The 17139-nt window shown below is 46.6% G+C and overlaps 9 protein-coding genes across 9 annotated transcripts, besides 3 other annotated features; 8 read left to right on the top strand and 1 right to left on the bottom strand.

The window, feature by feature from the left end:
- Positions 1-4: 4 nt before the first annotated feature.
- Positions 5-48: a microsatellite.
- A 1408-nt stretch (positions 49-1456) lies between these two features.
- Positions 1457-2332, top strand: Tb09.160.4610 (hypothetical protein, conserved; the record flags this gene model as incomplete). The annotated part of the gene is made up of 1 exon (XM_821910.1): positions 1457-2332. The coding sequence occupies one exon, from the start codon at positions 1457-1459 to the stop codon at positions 2330-2332; it is 876 nt and encodes a 291-aa protein (XP_827003.1).
- Positions 2333-2938: 606 nt separating this feature from the next.
- Tb09.160.4620 (inositol-1(or 4)-monophosphatase, putative) lies at positions 2939-4033 on the top strand (the record flags this gene model as incomplete). The annotated part of the gene is made up of 1 exon (XM_821911.1): positions 2939-4033. The coding sequence occupies one exon, from the start codon at positions 2939-2941 to the stop codon at positions 4031-4033; it is 1095 nt and encodes a 364-aa protein (XP_827004.1).
- Positions 4034-5037: 1004 nt separating this feature from the next.
- Positions 5038-5061: a microsatellite.
- Positions 5062-5427: 366 nt separating this feature from the next.
- Positions 5428-6867, top strand: Tb09.160.4630 (hypothetical protein, conserved; the record flags this gene model as incomplete). The annotated part of the gene is made up of 1 exon (XM_821912.1): positions 5428-6867. One exon carries the CDS (start codon positions 5428-5430, stop codon positions 6865-6867), a length of 1440 nt encoding a protein of 479 aa, XP_827005.1.
- Positions 6868-7445: 578 nt separating this feature from the next.
- Tb09.v2.0020 (hypothetical protein, conserved) lies at positions 7446-8858 on the top strand (the record flags this gene model as incomplete). Its single annotated transcript, XM_821913.1, has 1 exon — positions 7446-8858. The coding sequence occupies one exon, from the start codon at positions 7446-7448 to the stop codon at positions 8856-8858; it is 1413 nt and encodes a 470-aa protein (XP_827006.1).
- Positions 8859-9050: 192 nt separating this feature from the next.
- Positions 9051-9074: a microsatellite.
- Positions 9075-9440: 366 nt separating this feature from the next.
- Tb09.v2.0030 (hypothetical protein, conserved) lies at positions 9441-10880 on the top strand (the record flags this gene model as incomplete). Its single annotated transcript, XM_821914.1, has 1 exon — positions 9441-10880. One exon carries the CDS (start codon positions 9441-9443, stop codon positions 10878-10880), a length of 1440 nt encoding a protein of 479 aa, XP_827007.1.
- Positions 10881-11518: 638 nt separating this feature from the next.
- On the top strand, positions 11519-12142 carry Tb09.160.4640 (hypothetical protein, conserved; the record flags this gene model as incomplete). Its single annotated transcript, XM_821915.1, has 1 exon — positions 11519-12142. The coding sequence occupies one exon, from the start codon at positions 11519-11521 to the stop codon at positions 12140-12142; it is 624 nt and encodes a 207-aa protein (XP_827008.1).
- Positions 12143-12158: 16 nt separating this feature from the next.
- On the bottom strand, positions 12159-12341 carry Tb09.160.4650 (hypothetical protein, unlikely; the record flags this gene model as incomplete). Its single annotated transcript, XM_821916.1, has 1 exon — positions 12159-12341. The coding sequence occupies one exon, from the start codon at positions 12339-12341 to the stop codon at positions 12159-12161; it is 183 nt and encodes a 60-aa protein (XP_827009.1).
- Positions 12342-12874: 533 nt separating this feature from the next.
- Positions 12875-14887, top strand: Tb09.160.4660 (hypothetical protein, conserved; the record flags this gene model as incomplete). The annotated part of the gene is made up of 1 exon (XM_821917.1): positions 12875-14887. One exon carries the CDS (start codon positions 12875-12877, stop codon positions 14885-14887), a length of 2013 nt encoding a protein of 670 aa, XP_827010.1.
- Positions 14888-15813: 926 nt separating this feature from the next.
- Tb09.160.4670 (hypothetical protein, conserved) lies at positions 15814-16728 on the top strand (the record flags this gene model as incomplete). Its single annotated transcript, XM_821918.1, has 1 exon — positions 15814-16728. The coding sequence occupies one exon, from the start codon at positions 15814-15816 to the stop codon at positions 16726-16728; it is 915 nt and encodes a 304-aa protein (XP_827011.1).
- Positions 16729-17139: the final 411 nt, after the last annotated feature.

Below are 17139 nucleotides of genomic sequence, written 5' to 3' on the forward strand. Positions count from 1 at the left end.
GCGGATATATATATATATATATATATATATATATATGTTAATATATATTAATGTACATAGAAAATACTTCAGGTTGGCTATGGTTGCTGTATTGTTTTATCGTTTCGCTCCGTTTTCGTAATCTTCATTATTACTCTTTGGACAGGGGCTGTGCACCCCGTGAATGAGGAAAGTGCAGTTATACATCCCCACCCCCCTCACACCAAGCAAGATACCGAAAGAACAAATAATTTTTACACGATGACGGAGGTTTGAATGCTGACACTGTTACACCACTTCTTCAGTACCTTTACCACAGTGGTTCCTTTTGGTATGTCTGTTTTCTGCTGTTCATATATTTGTTTCGTTTATGTCTCGCGGAGGTGTATTTAGCGTGCATCTGTTTGACTCATGCGCGTTTCATAGCCTATTTCTTCCTCCAATATTCATCCGCGGCTCACCTGAAGTTTCACCTCATTTTATTCATTTATTTTTTTTCACTTCAATATCATAACATGTAACATTTTACATTACGTTCTGTATTGTTATTATTAGGACGCTAGTGAAGAGGAGGAGATGGGAAAGAAGTTGTGTGCGTACGGTAATGCATAAAAGAGAGGGGGGAAGGAACGGTTCTTTAAATTTCCCCCCTTTCTTCTTTACTCTGTTCCTATGTGTCAGGCCCCCCTTTTTTTACGTCGTTTACCTACTTGTTTATCTTTATTATCATGTTTCCTTTTCTCAAGGCAGAAAGTTGTAGGAAGAGGGAAGCAAAGGGGGAGGAAAATGGGTGAGGCGCATTTATTAGAAATATGCTTAAAAACTTCACCCATTTAGTATGATTGTTTATTAGTAAACGTTTGTTTCTGAGGTTTGTTGAGTACTAATCATTTATACATCCATCTATTTGATTACTTATTTATTTTGTTTTTCCCCCTTCTCTTCCAAAGTTTGTGCTTGTGAGGAAGCAAAGAAATAAATAGAATTGAGGTTACGGCAACGTGTGTATTTGTCTATGTTTTTACATTTGTTCCCAAAATTTATCACCTCTTTCCCCCATATCATCAGCAGCGCGCTGGTGTTGTGAATTGGTGTGGTGTCACCAAGTAATATAAACTGGTTTGCGTTGCTTCTCCTTCCGGTCGGTCTTCTGTTGTTCGCAAAAAATTAAATAAATAAATGGGGGAATATGTGAGGACACGAGGAGAACGGCACGCAATGCCGTTACGGACGAGATATGCCCCCTGTTTCGTTTTTTTTTATTTTTCGTTCACTTCACTTTTGTGCTTCCAGCATCTTTCCATGCATTACATCTTGATACATGTGCCGACGTAGATACATATGTGCATTCACCAGTGCGTTTGTGTTCCGTCGTTGTTATTCACATTCTGTTTTCATCTGAACTTTTAAAGGGGTGAGAGTGACACTTCTGAAAGTAATAAGTGGTTGTTGTTTTTTTTTTTTGTGGGGGGAGGGCATGAGGTCGACATTACCCTCTGCTCGTAGCGAAATTGCTCAGGCGCGCAAGGAGTTTTGGATAGCCCCCAGAGGGCACCTTGCCATCAATCGTCTCAAACCCACGGAGGTTCCGCAGAGTTTGTCCGTAATTGTGGCGACGAGTGTAGATGAGGTTCAACCTGTTGCATTCACTCGGCCTGTTGCATCCTTAGTTCCCAATGATACGAAAAGCACCAGGATACACGGAATTGGGGCAAGAGGGGGCTCGGGGAGGCATGGAGCCATCCCTCCTCTTTTCAAGGCTCAAATATACGTTTGGAAAGACACCACAATCCGGGAAATATTCGAAGAGGTTCTACGGTCGACTCCAGCTGCAGCACTAGTTTTGTTGCCGCCGTCTTCTAGGAAGTCAGGGGAGATTACATCCCATACTAATGATGATGTGAGCCCTGATGTCTCCGCGGAGGACCGGACTCACAAATGCGATAGTTATAAGCTGAATGGTCGCGATGGTACTGAGGACAGGAGGTACGGCGATGAGGCAAATGGCGAACATCCGGCTAAACGCGTGTGCACGGAAGCGCAAAGAGGTAATATGGAAATGGGAACACATAAGGGAGGCACTGCATCATTTTCTGCCGGTCAACATAGTGAAAGCGGCCGTCGGCCTGCCGCACCCGCTGCAAAAGTGTGTGTTTTTCATGTCTACGCAAACGTTGACAGAAGGGTGCAGGTGCAGAGCATGACGGTTCTGCGCACAGATAAGCCCTCCTTTCACACGGGAGATTTCTTAACAATGAAGGAACTCCGTACAACTCGTGGCGCTGAGAGGGGTTGGAGATCAGGTGATTTGCTAGTATTTGCGCCTTCCGTACAGCATTACTGCCCGCCGTAATCTCTATCTAGCAGTTGTGGGGGGAAATTGCTTACAGTTTCACTGATTGAAAGATTGCGACCGAATGGATAAAAACAGTTAATGTGGAATCATTTTTTTAGTGCCACTAAACGGTTGGAAGGTGATCTGAAGAGAGCCTAGGCTGTTTCGGGAGTGCGCACTTGCTTGTTCCTTTGGTAATAGGGAACATTAATGCTTTTCTAAGAAGAATATTGTAATTGTCGTGGACACGTGGCCCTTGGCACCTGCATATACTCTTCCCGACAATGCTCTACGGGGATCGCGTGGTTATTGTTTGATACGACGTAGCCCCTGCTCTACTCGACTTTAAAATGTCTTTCTGCGGAAACGCAGTTGCGTGCACACAGTGTCGTCTCTTCCTTCGTGATGTGCCCTTTTGTTGTCATGGATGTTGTTGATTTCATACCTCTATCACCACTCCCGCTCTTCTACGTTTGAAAGGTAATAGCTACATACATTCTCGTTAGGCGTCTTAACTGTATTAACCAATACTATATACGAGTGTATATATCCTTATATTATATTGCACAATATCCTATATACATATATTGGATTGACGTGCGATTGTCCCAACGCTCCATACCAATGGCTGAGTATGACATTAATTTGGAGGAAGCGCTTGGTGCGGCAATAGAGGCAGCTCGTAAAGCAGGTGGTATCATGTGGGACTTCTACCAGTACCGCCGGGAAACCATTGCAACCATAGCTTCAAAAATGCAAAAAGATGCCTCTGACAGTGTTGATGTGTCGTCAGGCACCGAAGCGGTGAATCCCAGCGTCTCTCAGCTCCTTGACATAAAGGCCAAAACTTCAACCACAGATCTTGTCACATATTACGACAAACTTTGCGATGAAGCGATAATGAATGTTCTTCAGCAATACTCGTCAACGGTTGAAAACCAGAAGCGCGGAGCAGGTTACACTTCGTTTCGCTTCGGTTTTATTACGGAAGAAATATGCCCTGATAAGCAACTGGAAGACGTACCGACTTGGATTGTTGATCCCATTGATGGCACTATGTCGTTTGTGCATGGGTCGTGCGACTGCTGCGTGAGTATTGGACTCACCATAAAGAAGGAAACGGTCCTTGCGGTGATTTATTGCCCGTTCCTCCCCTCTATAAACAAAAACCCCCCAGGACCGACCTCCTCTGGCGTCTACGCTGGTGAGATGTACACTGCCATTCGAGGCCAAGGGGCCTTTCTCAATGGCAGACGCATAGTCGTGCAGACGGACACTACTCAAGATGCGGCTATGGTGGTCTTTGGCTACCCAATGCGTCCCGTGCTATCGGCAGAGGAACGGGAGAAAAATAGCAACGACCTGGAGAAAGCCAGAAAGGAAAAGCACTGCGAAATGTTAGATGCTGCAGCACATATTCGAAAGAAGCTTGCCATGTGTCCAGTCCAGGGACTGCGCAGTTACGGCGCCTGTGCACTCATTTTAGCTTTTGTTGCTTCGGGTCGGATTGACCTCTACATGGAGCCCTCCGGCAAGATATGGGACGTCTGTGCAGGGAACCTTCTGGTCACTGAGGCGGGGGGTGTCGTGAAAAATATATGGGGGGATGAGTTCGAAATGGAGCGGACAACAACAATCATCGCAGGTGCAAACGAGAAGCTCGTGTCTTTTGCCGCAGAAATCTGCAATGAGGTGAGCTATGGAAGATTTTGGCTGTAGATTGGAGCCGGCCCCATAAAGGTTCTTTTGTCATGTATCATCCTCCGTACGAAATCACACCAGCATTAACGAAAGCAAAACGGTTAGATCGTTTGCCGCCATTTCCATTTCTCATATATGTTGCTCTCAATAAACGCTTGCACTCCCATGCTAGGAGGAGAGTGAATACGGTACTAGAAAGACACACCTTCACGAACATCAAGATGACGAACTAGGGAAATCATCAGAAACTACTCGACGATTGAGCAACAAGACAACGAGAAAGATGTCTGCCACCTTAAGTATAGCTTGTCTTTGTCCACAATGAATACAAAGAACAGACTAGACAACATAAGTAGAACACTCAAAACGACAATAATGCTGAGCGTGGCATCTCCATTACTTTTTCGAATCGATTATACCCACAATGTTATAATTCACCGCAAAATGCTCGAGCCAATAGCATTACATTAACAAACGACAAAAATCCTCAAAATGAAGAAAAATGAGGTATTAACGAGTTTCCTCTTGTTGCGCTTCTACCGATATATGTTTGCCGTAATGCTTTAATGAATTCCACCGCGGGAGTTACACGCAGTATCATTATGGACTGCGCTCGCAGGGAGAACCGTGCGATGTGGGCTGCATTCGAGTGTTTTGTTTCTTTCATGTGGTCGGCAAGTTCTGTAATGGGCGGATACATTGCTAGTGCGAAGGGATATAAGTATACATTTGTCATCACTGCCCTAATTCACTTTATTGCTATGTTTGTATTGGTGCCGGCCATATCTGGTGTGCGGCAGTTGGATAGGCGCGGCAAGGTTTTGCGGTAATTGAGTTTGTGTTGTTGGGATGGTTCAGTATTCTGCTGACCATTTGCTGTACGTTTGTGTTTTTGTCGACATAGTTTTTCGTTATGTGTAGTTTGCTGCAGGTTAGGAAGTTGAGTCATCTAGGAGAGCACGCATTTTGCCCGTATGTGGAATTGGTATCTTAATTGAGAATATAACGTCTCCAGTTGTGGGATATATATATATATGTATATATATTCTACATGCATATCTAATTCACAAACAATGCGTCACCTTGAGGTGGCTGTTCACTACGAACTTTGTTACGCTTGGTTCCTCAATTTTTGGGTTGGACTCACCACTCATTGTGATCGGCTACGTTGTGGTACCCGGTTTATTGACTCTCTGCCTCTAGTGGCACATTATTAACTGTACATGCCACCGTGCTTTTCGCCCTTATTTGCTCCCTTTACGGTGGCCAATTTATATTTAACTTCTTCTTCATTTTGAGTGCCTTATTTGCTGTCATCACTCTTTAATTTTATATTTGGGCTGATTCTTATAACCTTGTCACTACTATTTATACATACCCTTGTATCTTACGTTAGATCACACTTCTTACCTATGAGCAGCACAGACAATGATATCGTTGAGGAGCCCCGCAGTTTCCGGAAGGAATTAGAGAACAGTAACGTTAGGGGTGTGTTGTTGTTTGTATTCATTGATGGTGCTGCGTCCTCCATATGGTCTTCCCAACCGTACCAGGTGATGGTCAGTCGCCTTGCAGGTGATACTGCAGTTGGTTGGGTATCCGCTGCCGCTGGAGTCGCACAAATCGTTGGCGCATTGATAGCTGGTGGTGTTCGCAATGTGCCCCGTCAAGTCATCTGCCGCCTCAGCGCCTTTTGTGGTTTGGTTGCTGTGATCATGTCAGTTTATGGTATTACAACCCAAGATATAATGATATATTACTTTGCTTCTGCGCTGTGGGGCATGTATGGAGGGATGGCGTTCACGGGGACTGAAGCGCTGTTTGCTGACAGTGTTGAATCAGGAAAGCGCGGCTTCGTGTACAACCTGAAGTGGATCAATGAAACAACAAGCTCATGCGTTGGCTCCCTTATCCTGCTTATCATGACACTCTACCTTGGAAACGACTGGGATACAAATGTCTTGAAGATTCTCATGTATACCGGTCTTGCCGTTCACCCCACCGCTTTCTTTGCTTTACTCGGCATGAAAGACAAAAACATTCTCCACGTTGATGATGGGTGTGAAGATTGCGAGCAATCCGCATCGGAAGCAAGCCAACGTCGACTGACTGATGGTGACTCATCAACCAAACCTTTACTGGGAGGAACTAAGGATATAATCGAAGAGGACGGCTGGGATGAAGAATCTGAGGAAGAGGAAAGAAATTGCTGTGACTACCTCTGTACTGGGGTCACATCCTCCTGGCAATGGCTCTTCACTGTGTCAGCTTTACCGTTTTTGCTTAGTCTATCTGACCTTCTGATAGCTACGGGTTCAGGTATCACGTTACAATATATATCTTTGTACTTCATTGAAAAACGTCACGTAACTCCTATTATGTTTTTCATTACAAACATTGCCTCCAATATCTGTATCGCGCTTTCTTCTACGATGGTGCGTTATCTCAGCGAGCATCACCTTGATCGTGTGAGTGCCACCATACTCGTACGCACACTTAGTGCATCACTGTTGCTAACAATGGGTGTGATTGAACTTCCTCTTGTTGCGCTTCTACCGATATATGTTTGCCGTAATGCTTTAATGAATTCCACCGCGGGAGTTACACGCAGTATCATTATGGACTGCGCTCGCAGGGAGAACCGTGCGATGTGGGCTGCATTCGAGTGTTTTGTTTCTTTCATGTGGTCGGCAAGTTCTGTAATGGGCGGATACATTGCTAGTGCGAAGGGATATAAGTATACATTTGTCATCACTGCCCTAATTCACTTTATTGCTATGTTTGTATTGGTGCCGGCCATATCTGGTGTGCGGCAGTTGGACAGACACGCAAAAGCGAAATCACGAACTTGAGTGGCATTGGTGAGGGAATGTTGTTTGTTGCTTTGTTGGTGTCGTGTCTGCAACTCATATTTGGGAATGCGTGGGATCAGGAGCGATTGCCATGGGTCTTTGCTTTGGAAAAGATCTCTTTTTTTTTTGTTGATTGCTTACTTGTACTACGTGTTGGTAGAACGGGCGCTTACGGGACTACATGCACTACTCCATATTTACCGCTGTTGGGTTTGCACAGGGAAATTAGTTTCGTGTCCCTCTCTTTCATTTTTAATTTTTTTTTACATCAACTTTGTTACGCTTGGTTCCTCAATTTTTGGGTTGGACTCACCACTCATTGTGATCGGCTACGTTGTGGTACCCGGTTTATTGACTCTCTGCCTCTAGTGGCACATTATTAACTGTACATGCCACCGTGCTTTTCGCCCTTATTTGCTCCCTTTACGGTGGCCAATTTATATTTAACTTCTTCTTCATTTTGAGTGCCTTATTTGCTGTCATCACTCTTTAATTTTATATTTGGGCTGATTCTTATAACCTTGTCACTACTATTTATACATACCCTTGTATCTTACGTTAGATCACACTTCTTACCTATGAGCAGCACAGACAATGATATCGTTGAGGAGCCCCGCAGTTTCCGGAAGGAATTAGAGAACAGTAACGTTCGAAATGTGTTGTTGTTTGCATTCCTTAATGGTGCTGCGTCCTCCATATGGTCTTCCCAACCGTACCAGGTGATGGTCAGTCGCCTTGCAGGTGATACTGCAGTTGGTTGGGTATCCGCTGCCTCGGGGACCACCCAAAGTATTAGCGCATTGATAGCTGGTGGTGTTCGCAATGTGCCCCGTCAAGTCATCTGCCGCCTCAGCGCCTTTTGTGGTTTGGTTGCTGTGATCATGTCAGTTTATGGTATTACAACCCAAGATATCACTGTCATTCTTCTTGCTTCTGCGCTGTGGGGCATGTATGGAGGGATGGCGTTCACGGGGACTGAAGCGCTGTTTGCTGACAGTGTTGAATCAGGAAAGCGCGGCTTCGTGTACAACCTGAAGTGGATCAATGAAACAACAAGCTCATGCGTTGGCTCCCTTATCCTGCTTATCATGACACTCTACCTTGGAAACGACTGGGATACAAATGTCTTGAAGATTCTCATGTATACCGGTCTTGCCGTTCACCCCACCGCTTTCTTTGCTTTACTCGGCATGAAAGACAAAAACATTCTCCACGTTGATGATGGGTGTGAAGATTGCGAGCAATCCGCATCGGAAGCAAGCCAACGTCGACTGACTGATGGTGACTCATCAACCAAACCTTTACTGGGAGGAACTAAGGATACAATCGAAGAGGAGAATGAGTCAAAAAAGTATCGTAAGTGCCTCTGTGGTCGGATAGCCTCCTTCTGGCAATGGCTCTTCACTGTGTCAGCTTTACCGTATTTGGTTGCTGCAACCAATTTGATTGCTTTTATTGGTTCAGGAATGACAATGCAATACATTTCCCTTTATTTTATAAAAGAACGTCATGTAACTCCTATTATGTTTTTCATTACAAACATTGCCTCCAATATCTGTATCGCGCTTTCTTCTACGATGGTGCGTTATCTCAGCGAGCATCACCTTGATCGTGTGAGTGCCACCATACTCGTACGCACACTTAGTGCATCACTGTTGCTAACAATGGGTGTGATTGAACTTCCTCTTGTTGCGCTTCTACCGATATATGTTTGCCGTAATGCTTTAATGAATTCCACCGCGGGAGTTACACGCAGTATCATTATGGACTGCGCTCGCAGGGAGAACCGTGCGATGTGGGCTGCATTCGAGTGTTTTGTTTCTTTCATGTGGTCGGCAAGTTCTGTAATGGGCGGATACATTGCTAGTGCGAAGGGATATAAGTATACATTTGTCATCACTGCCCTAATTCACTTTATTGCTATGTTTGTATTGGTGCCGGCCATATCTGGTGTGCGGCAGTTGGATAGGCGCGGCAAGGTTTTGCGGTAATTGAGTTTGTGTTGTTGGGATGGTTCAGTATTCTGCTGACCATTTGCTGTACGTTTGTGTTTTTGTCGACATAGTTTTTCGTTATGTGTAGTTTGCTGCAGGTTAGGAAGTTGAGTCATCTAGGAGAGCACGCATTTTGCCCGTATGTGGAATTGGTATCTTAATTGAGAATATAACGTCTCCAGTTGTGGGATATATATATATATGTATATATATTCTACATGCATATCTAATTCACAAACAATGCGTCACCTTGAGGTGGCTGTTCACTACGAACTTTGTTACGCTTGGTTCCTCAATTTTTGGGTTGGACTCACCACTCATTGTGATCGGCTACGTTGTGGTACCCGGTTTATTGACTCTCTGCCTCTAGTGGCACATTATTAACTGTACATGCCACCGTGCTTTTCGCCCTTATTTGCTCCCTTTACGGTGGCCAATTTATATTTAACTTCTTCTTCATTTTGAGTGCCTTATTTGCTGTCATCACTCTTTAATTTTATATTTGGGCTGATTCTTATAACCTTGTCACTACTATTTATACATACCCTTGTATCTTACGTTAGATCACACTTCTTACCTATGAGCAGCACAGACAATGATATCGTTGAGGAGCCCCGCAGTTTCCGGAAGGAATTAGAGAACAGTAACGTTAGGGGTGTGTTGTTGTTTGTATTCATTGATGGTGCTGCGTCCTCCATATGGTCTTCCCAACCGTACCAGGTGATGGTCAGTCGCCTTGCAGGTGATACTGCAGTTGGTTGGGTATCCGCTGCCGCTGGAGTCGCACAAATCGTTGGCGCATTGATAGCTGGTGGTGTTCGCAATGTGCCCCGTCAAGTCATCTGCCGCCTCAGCGCCTTTTGTGGTTTGGTTGCTGTGATCATGTCAGTTTATGGTATTACAACCCAAGATATAATGATATATTACTTTGCTTCTGCGCTGTGGGGCATGTATGGAGGGATGGCGTTCACGGGGACTGAAGCGCTGTTTGCTGACAGTGTTGAATCAGGAAAGCGCGGCTTCGTGTACAACCTGAAGTGGATCAATGAAACAACAAGCTCATGCGTTGGCTCCCTTATCCTGCTTATCATGACACTCTACCTTGGAAACGACTGGGATACAAATGTCTTGAAGATTCTCATGTATACCGGTCTTGCCGTTCACCCCACCGCTTTCTTTGCTTTACTCGGCATGAAAGACAAAAACATTCTCCACGTTGATGATGGGTGTGAAGATTGCGAGCAATCCGCATCGGAAGCAAGCCAACGTCGACTGACTGATGGTGACTCATCAACCAAACCTTTACTGGGAGGAACTAAGGATATAATCGAAGAGGACGGCTGGGATGAAGAATCTGAGGAAGAGGAAAGAAATTGCTGTGACTACCTCTGTACTGGGGTCACATCCTCCTGGCAATGGCTCTTCACTGTGTCAGCTTTACCGTTTTTGCTCGCTTTGGGTAATTTGCTTATTTCCGTTGGCTCTGGAGTCACAATGCAATACATTTCCCTTTATTTTATAAAAGAACGTCACGTAACTCCTATTATGTTTTTCATTACAAACATTGCTGTCAATATCTGTATCGCGCTTTCTTCCACGATGGTGCGTTATCTCAGCGAGCATCACCTTGATCGTGTGAGTGCCACCATACTCGTACGCACACTTAGTGCGTTTTTCATGCTAACAATGGGTGTGATTGAACTTCCTCTTGTTGCGCTTCTACCGATATATGTTTGCCGTAATGCTTTAATGAATTCCACCGCGGGAGTTACACGCAGTATCATTATGGACTGCGCTCGCAGGGAGAACCGTGCGATGTGGGCTGCATTCGAGTGTTTTGTTTCTTTCATGTGGTCGGCAAGTTCTGTAATGGGCGGATACATTGCTAGTGCGAAGGGATATAAGTATACATTTGTCATCACTGCCCTAATTCACTTTATTGCTATGTTTGTATTGGTGCCGGCCATATCTGGTGTGCGGCAGTTGGACAGACACGCAAAAGCGAAATCACGAACTTGAGTGGCATTGGTGAGGGAATGTTGTTTGTTGCTTTGTTGGTGTCGTATCTGCAACTCATATTTGGGAATGCGTGGGATCAGGAGCGATTGCCATGGGTCTTTGCTTTGGAAAAGATCTCTTTTTTTTTTTGTTGATTGCTTACTTGTACTACGTGTTGGTAGAACGGGCGCTTACGGGACTACATGCACTACTCAATATTCACCATTGGTAAGTTCCTTGGTCAGTGCCTGTTATTTTCAAATCTTTTTTTCTTTTTTTCGTTTTTCAATGGGCGTAATAAGTAGACGGTAACATTCATCCTTGTATTATCTGTGAGTGCCTGTCTGGCGTGTGTGGCCTCCATTTGGTTGAATAATTGTAGGTTCCCTTCTATGTGTCGCTGGCGTTTGCCACTGATTTTATTACCCTTTTCCGCTCTTATCTGCTGTTGCGGCCGTTATACCTCTGCTCCCAGTACCCTATTTTTCTTGGTGGGGGAAGCCGTTGTATTGGCGTGATGCATTATATATGCAGATGCACTGTCTAATCTCCGCGTTTTGTCCTTTCTGTGTTGTCCCTGTCCATGCTTAGTTGGTTTTCCTCCTGGCTCTCCTTTGTTATCCGTCGTTCAATTTTAATAGGCGTTTCTGCATTCTTTGATGTCATGTGGGAAGCCCACGGACAATAACTCCAGGCTTGGTGGCGGTTGCGATGAAGGTGCCCCCGATTTTTCCTCACAGCAAGTAACGGATAGGCATTTGCATGGCTACATCGCTATGGCGCTGCCTCTTGTTCATGTTCTGCGGGAGCAACACACGTTGCGTGCCGAGGCAATTGCTCGCCAAATTACGGAGAAGTGGGGTGGTGAAGCAACTGCCGTGGAAAACTTGTTAAAACTTTTGGAGGAATACAATGCGGAAACGGGTAACAATGTTGATGATACTTCCAGTCGTAGCACTAACTCGAGCCGGCAAGGTAGCACAGATGATGATGATTCCTTAAGCGAAGACTGTGAAGATGCGTACTCGGGTGACGAGTGTAATGGAAGTACCCTGCAAACCCTACATGATGTTGTTGAGCGTGTGCGATCATTGGAGCCTTATACACATTCTATTCCTGAGGCTGTTCGCGAACCATCAACTGTTGCCGAGGCCGCAGAACCGCCGGTATTGCACGGAGATGACGGAGAGGAGTGTGAAGAGGAGAGACGACTATTAGAAGACATAGACCGCGCTGTGAAGCGAGAAATGGATAGATTGTCGATAATCAGGAAACATCGGTGAGGAACATGTACAGGCGTCAAAGGGTTATGCATATAATAGTTATGTTAGGGGGCTGTGTACGATCAACAAACTTATGCTCATCAGGAGAGGATAGTGAAATCGTTTGTGGAAACCGACTGCAACCTACGGAACCCACTGGCGGACGCAGAAGGGAGTTGTATGTGCGATGCTGAGCCGCGCGTTTCTCATCTTTCCACATATTTTTAAAGAGAATATATACGATATGATGACGTTGCTTTTCTCGTCGGTCCCATAGCTTTGTGATATCAAACCATGTTTCATTTCCCAGAGATGCTGATGGTGAAGTGGCCGCGAACAGCAAAGAAGCGTGAGTGGCGTGTGCTGATCGGCGGGTAATGGCCCAGACATGGTCTGCCTCCAGCCATGCACTGTTTATTGGATCATGCAACCCACTATCCTGCCGATTTTATTAAATTTCGTGCATCTGTCTGCCGTTGCTGTCACAAGCACCCATATTTACCCTACCTCTGTTCTACCTTACCAGTGGCGAAATACTAGCTAAACCTGCGCTAAGGGGGGGGAATTGGGCACCACAGTTCTCACCTCCGCGACCTCACCGTGCGTGGGGTGGGTGAACGGCGGTTGTACCCGGCTTCTCTACCCGTAGCGAAAAGGCAAGGAAAAGGGAGGGTAAAGACGGGGGGACTGCGCAGTGAGGTAGCAACCAAACGACTGAGGTGAAAACGAGTTCAACAGAATTACACCAAAGAGATGATTCTCCGGGGACGGTTAAGCGCTGCCCTAATACTTTCTAGTTACAGGACGGTAGTGACACCAATCGCTCCACCACACTACGTTCGTCGTCGAATACGGGAAAGTATGGTTCGCCATGTTCTAACCGCAGCACAACCTTTGACAGTGAGTGATCTCATAGATCTTGTGCGAGGAACTTGTGATGTTGAAGGTTACGCGTCAGCCCACCGTGAAGAACTAGGTGACGCCAGTTTTCCGAATTCATCATCTGATGAGCAACCCCCAACGCACGCGGTCGGGACAGAGAAAGAGAGGCAAGTTAGACATCTCACCAACTTTCTGGTAGCCAACACTCCCGAACAGGGTGACACTTCGTCATCATCATATAAGAAGCAATCAAACTACTTGATAGAATCAACGGTTCGACTTCTGCTCGCCGTTGACCCCCAGTTTCGCGTTTCGGTGGGAGGGTATGTGTGCTACCCCAATTTGCCATCGATGATCATTGCATCAACGAATGTTGAACGTAACGAATCATGGGTGCGGTCGATGCGCTCTCTTGTGCGGGCGGAGGAGGCCGCACATAGGACTACCGTGGACTGTAATGACAACAGAACCACACGACGTATCGTCTCTGCACGAGCAGAAGAGGGTGCGCCCTCCCGGGGGTGGAGCTATATTGTAAGTCTTTGGTGCATGTTGGATCCCCTTTCGGAAACTCCGGAGGAAAATGATGTGGGGCGAAGGGATCTCAAGCAAGATACACAATGCTCTAAAAGAAACGCGAGTCGCGGGGGGGGCTCCTTCTCCGAACACCTTGCCGAGCTCTGGATTAAAACATATGACTCGAAGGAACTGCCCCCTCTTTTATGTGGAGGCTCACCGACGGGTGGTTGGCCTGGGGCTCGTCCTTGCGAGTTCCGTGAGTGTACTGAGGGAAACGATGCGCTTCGACGCTGGTGCGCCGAGACGCGTGAGGGATATGTGAACGACTTACTCTTGGCGAAGGCAGTTCTCGCGCCAGCGGCGAGGACGCTTTTGCAACAGGTTAATTTTCACATGGCGTATTTGTTCAACCTCATTGTAGGTGTGCCTATTACATTGGGGCGGTTGTCAGCCCTTGTGCAGTGGGAAAGCCATCCGTTTGCAATGCACTACCGCTCGTTTCTTCATTTCGTCGTTCTGTTTACTGGTTGCTCTGCAGTCCTGCAAATGGAGCGCTATGAAATGCGACGGCGAGAGGTGCAAAAACGGTGGAGAAGTTTGCTATGGGTTCAGGTGCACGAGGAGTGGGAGCGCCAGCGGCAACAGCAGCTGGTGGGCCGTTTTGCCTCGCGCACTCTCGTAGATGAGGCACACGCTAATACACGTACCGGGCAGGTTGAAGCGGCTGTGGCGAATGTAAGTGGCACTAGTGACGATTATGGTGATATAGGTGGTACTCCGAGAGTTTCTCTGGGCGCAGAGCATTACCGATTCTGGGTAACCGGCACTAGTGGCCCATCTGTGAGTCCGAAGTTTGCGGACGTGTGTCGATGTGTTTTCCTTATGCCGTCGGCGGGTATGGCACCGGTGGACGTGACAACGCGAAGTCCCTCTGAGGTGATGGACGACCTTGCGGCTATGGAGCAACGAAACGGTGAAGAAAAGGGAGGCACGGTGAATGATATCGTCGTGTTTGCTGCTACTCCCTTTGTGCTCGAGCAGCGAATATGTCGTCTTGTAAGACTGTGGTGGTTACTTGAGGGACAGCGCACATCTCAAGACCGCACGAATGATGTTGTTATTACTATACGGCGGCTCTCCCAGCTTTGTTTGTGGGAACACGAGTACGGCAATCCAGCTGCGTCACGCATGATGCTCCACTACCTTCAATCTTTCGAATATACAGAGGGCGTCATAAAGCTGGTGCCACCACCTGAACAGTCAGTGACAAAGCCTGATAGTGTTGACACTGCCGGGCAGTGGTTGGTAGTTGTTTCTCGGGCAAAGAAGACGGGAAAGAAGAGCGCGGAAATTGATGGTTCTTGACCACAGGAGTGAGTGCGTGTCCTTTGAGAACGCAGAACGGATATCAGTCATCTGCCTATGGCGCGTCTCCCACGATTGATCGCTGTCGCACGTGTAGTTCGATGTATCACCCAGACACTCGTTTCCTCTATTTAGATTCCATGTTTCGGTGATTGCAATATGGCGGTCTTTCTTTAACCCGCCTTCCATTGTATCGCGTGACTCACGGTTCTGCAATGGCCTCCGGTTTGGATTCAATCAAGATGGTTTCTGCTTCCCGAATTGAGAGTGTGTAACGTATTTTCTAACTTTGTATGAATATATAACAGAGGAAGATATGCTACACCACCCCCACCGTTGGTTGATGTTTTGTAGCAGCGCACTTTATGCGGGGAGACCTTCTGGTATGCAGTTGTTACGTCCAGCACACTCGGGTAATGCGAAATTTTTCGTGCGTTGGAGCCAGCTTATCGTGTGTGTGCAGTGCCGCTGTACCTAACTACGGATTGCGGTTCGGTTAAATGTGGTTGCATGCACGTGGTTACGTCCAGTGATGGGAAGCCCCATTGATTATTGCGGGTAGCAAGCGGTGAAATAGTCACCCTAGCGATTATCACTGCGCGCGTGAGCCACGTGCGCATTTGTGTTGTGCGGCATGCTTTGTCATCTTTTACTCCTCGGCAATAGTGTGAGTGACGGGCGCTACCGCACTTGCTGTTCGTTTAAAGAGTGACAGGTACGGACGTGCGTTTTTGTGGTGTGCTGCAACACCTCTGTTATTTTCCTAAAAATAGAAGTTGTCAACAGATGATGCAAGTGAAGTGTTCGAGGTTTCGTGTCGCCACGTAACGCTCTTCACTTCCTTCGGTTGCCAATTCCACATTCGTGCATTTGGTGTTCCTCCTTTTTAACTAGACACATCACACCCCAGGCAACAGCCTAAAAAGATGGTAGGCTCCAGCTTTTCCTCACGGCACGAAAGGCGAGATATGTCCCCTTATAGTACACGGGAAAATTTGGAGGCCGCACCGGTCCCACAACGGTGGTCGCTGCTGTTTGTACACAGACATATGTGGCGCACAAAGCGTAGGAAAGTGGAAGAAAATAATGTGGGAGGCCTGCACTTGACACCATCCCTTGAGTTGGAGGAGATAACGGATGACGGTGATGTATGTTTACGGTGTTCGCAAGAGGAAGGGACCGAAAGGGACAATAGTAGCGAGAATGAACGGAGCTCTTCACCTGTGCCGGTACCACTCAATTCTGTTAACCCTCAGTTTCGACAAGCGGACGGAGCTGCACTGCCCGACGGTGACGTCGATACTTTGGGAATTTTACCGTCGCTGGCGCACCCAGTGGTGTTAGGGAAAGCCTTGGATGCTATTGAACTTGTGGCAAAGCATGTACAACATCTACACTGCACGAAATGCCCGCTTTGCGGGCCGCCGAAGCCGCCAACTTGGTGGTCCACCCCGCGCGCAAGAAGGCGTCTGAGAAGGGAGGATAACCAAGTTGGGATACGCAGCAGAGCTGACTGGGAAGCCGGGGAAACCTCACACAACAAAGAAAATATCTCTTCACCGTCATCTTTGATCGGAGCAGTACCACAGCGCAGAACGGTAGCGGCGTCTAACACTTGCTGTAGTCACAAAGATGATGTGCGGCGCGCACACGTCCTTTCCAAAGCTGAAGAATTTCTTCAACACATATATGACAGACGGAACCGGTTAATCGCGTCGCGGCCACTGATGTACGCTGTACCTGCCGAATCCCATGTGCTTTGGCGGGAGTGCTCCCAACTTGGTGGGGTTGCACTACTGGAGGCACTTCTTCTGGGGTTCACATCACAGGAAGTAACGTAATACATATATACGTCGAGGGCAGCATGCCTTGTGAAACTCATGACTGGTGCCATATTCCTGCATCTCTCTTTCTGCCACTTTCATAACTGATGGCACTATGAGCATCGTCTTTTTTCATCACATTCAGCTTCTGTGCTGCCTTTTAGTGTGTCCACTCAATTTTTTTGAATTCATTTTGCGCTGTTCTGGGCCTTTACGGATAGTAAGTTAAATTCAGTGACTAAGGTAAACCCTACAGGGAGCTTGTTTATCATTTATTTATCTTACTACACCAGTTTATACAGGCTCATACACACTTTCTCTCCACCTTCCTTATTTCTTTGTTAATTTCCCCACCGAGCTATATACTCCGCAGCATAAAGTGTCAGGTTCAAATAGCTGCCAGTTTTTGGCGTCTGTGGAAAGCGAACG

The sequence above is a fragment of the Trypanosoma brucei genome, chromosome 9 (genome assembly GCF_000002445.2).
Source record: "Trypanosoma brucei brucei TREU927 chromosome 9, whole genome shotgun sequence".
Lineage (NCBI taxonomy): Eukaryota > Euglenozoa > Kinetoplastea > Trypanosomatida > Trypanosomatidae > Trypanosoma > Trypanosoma brucei.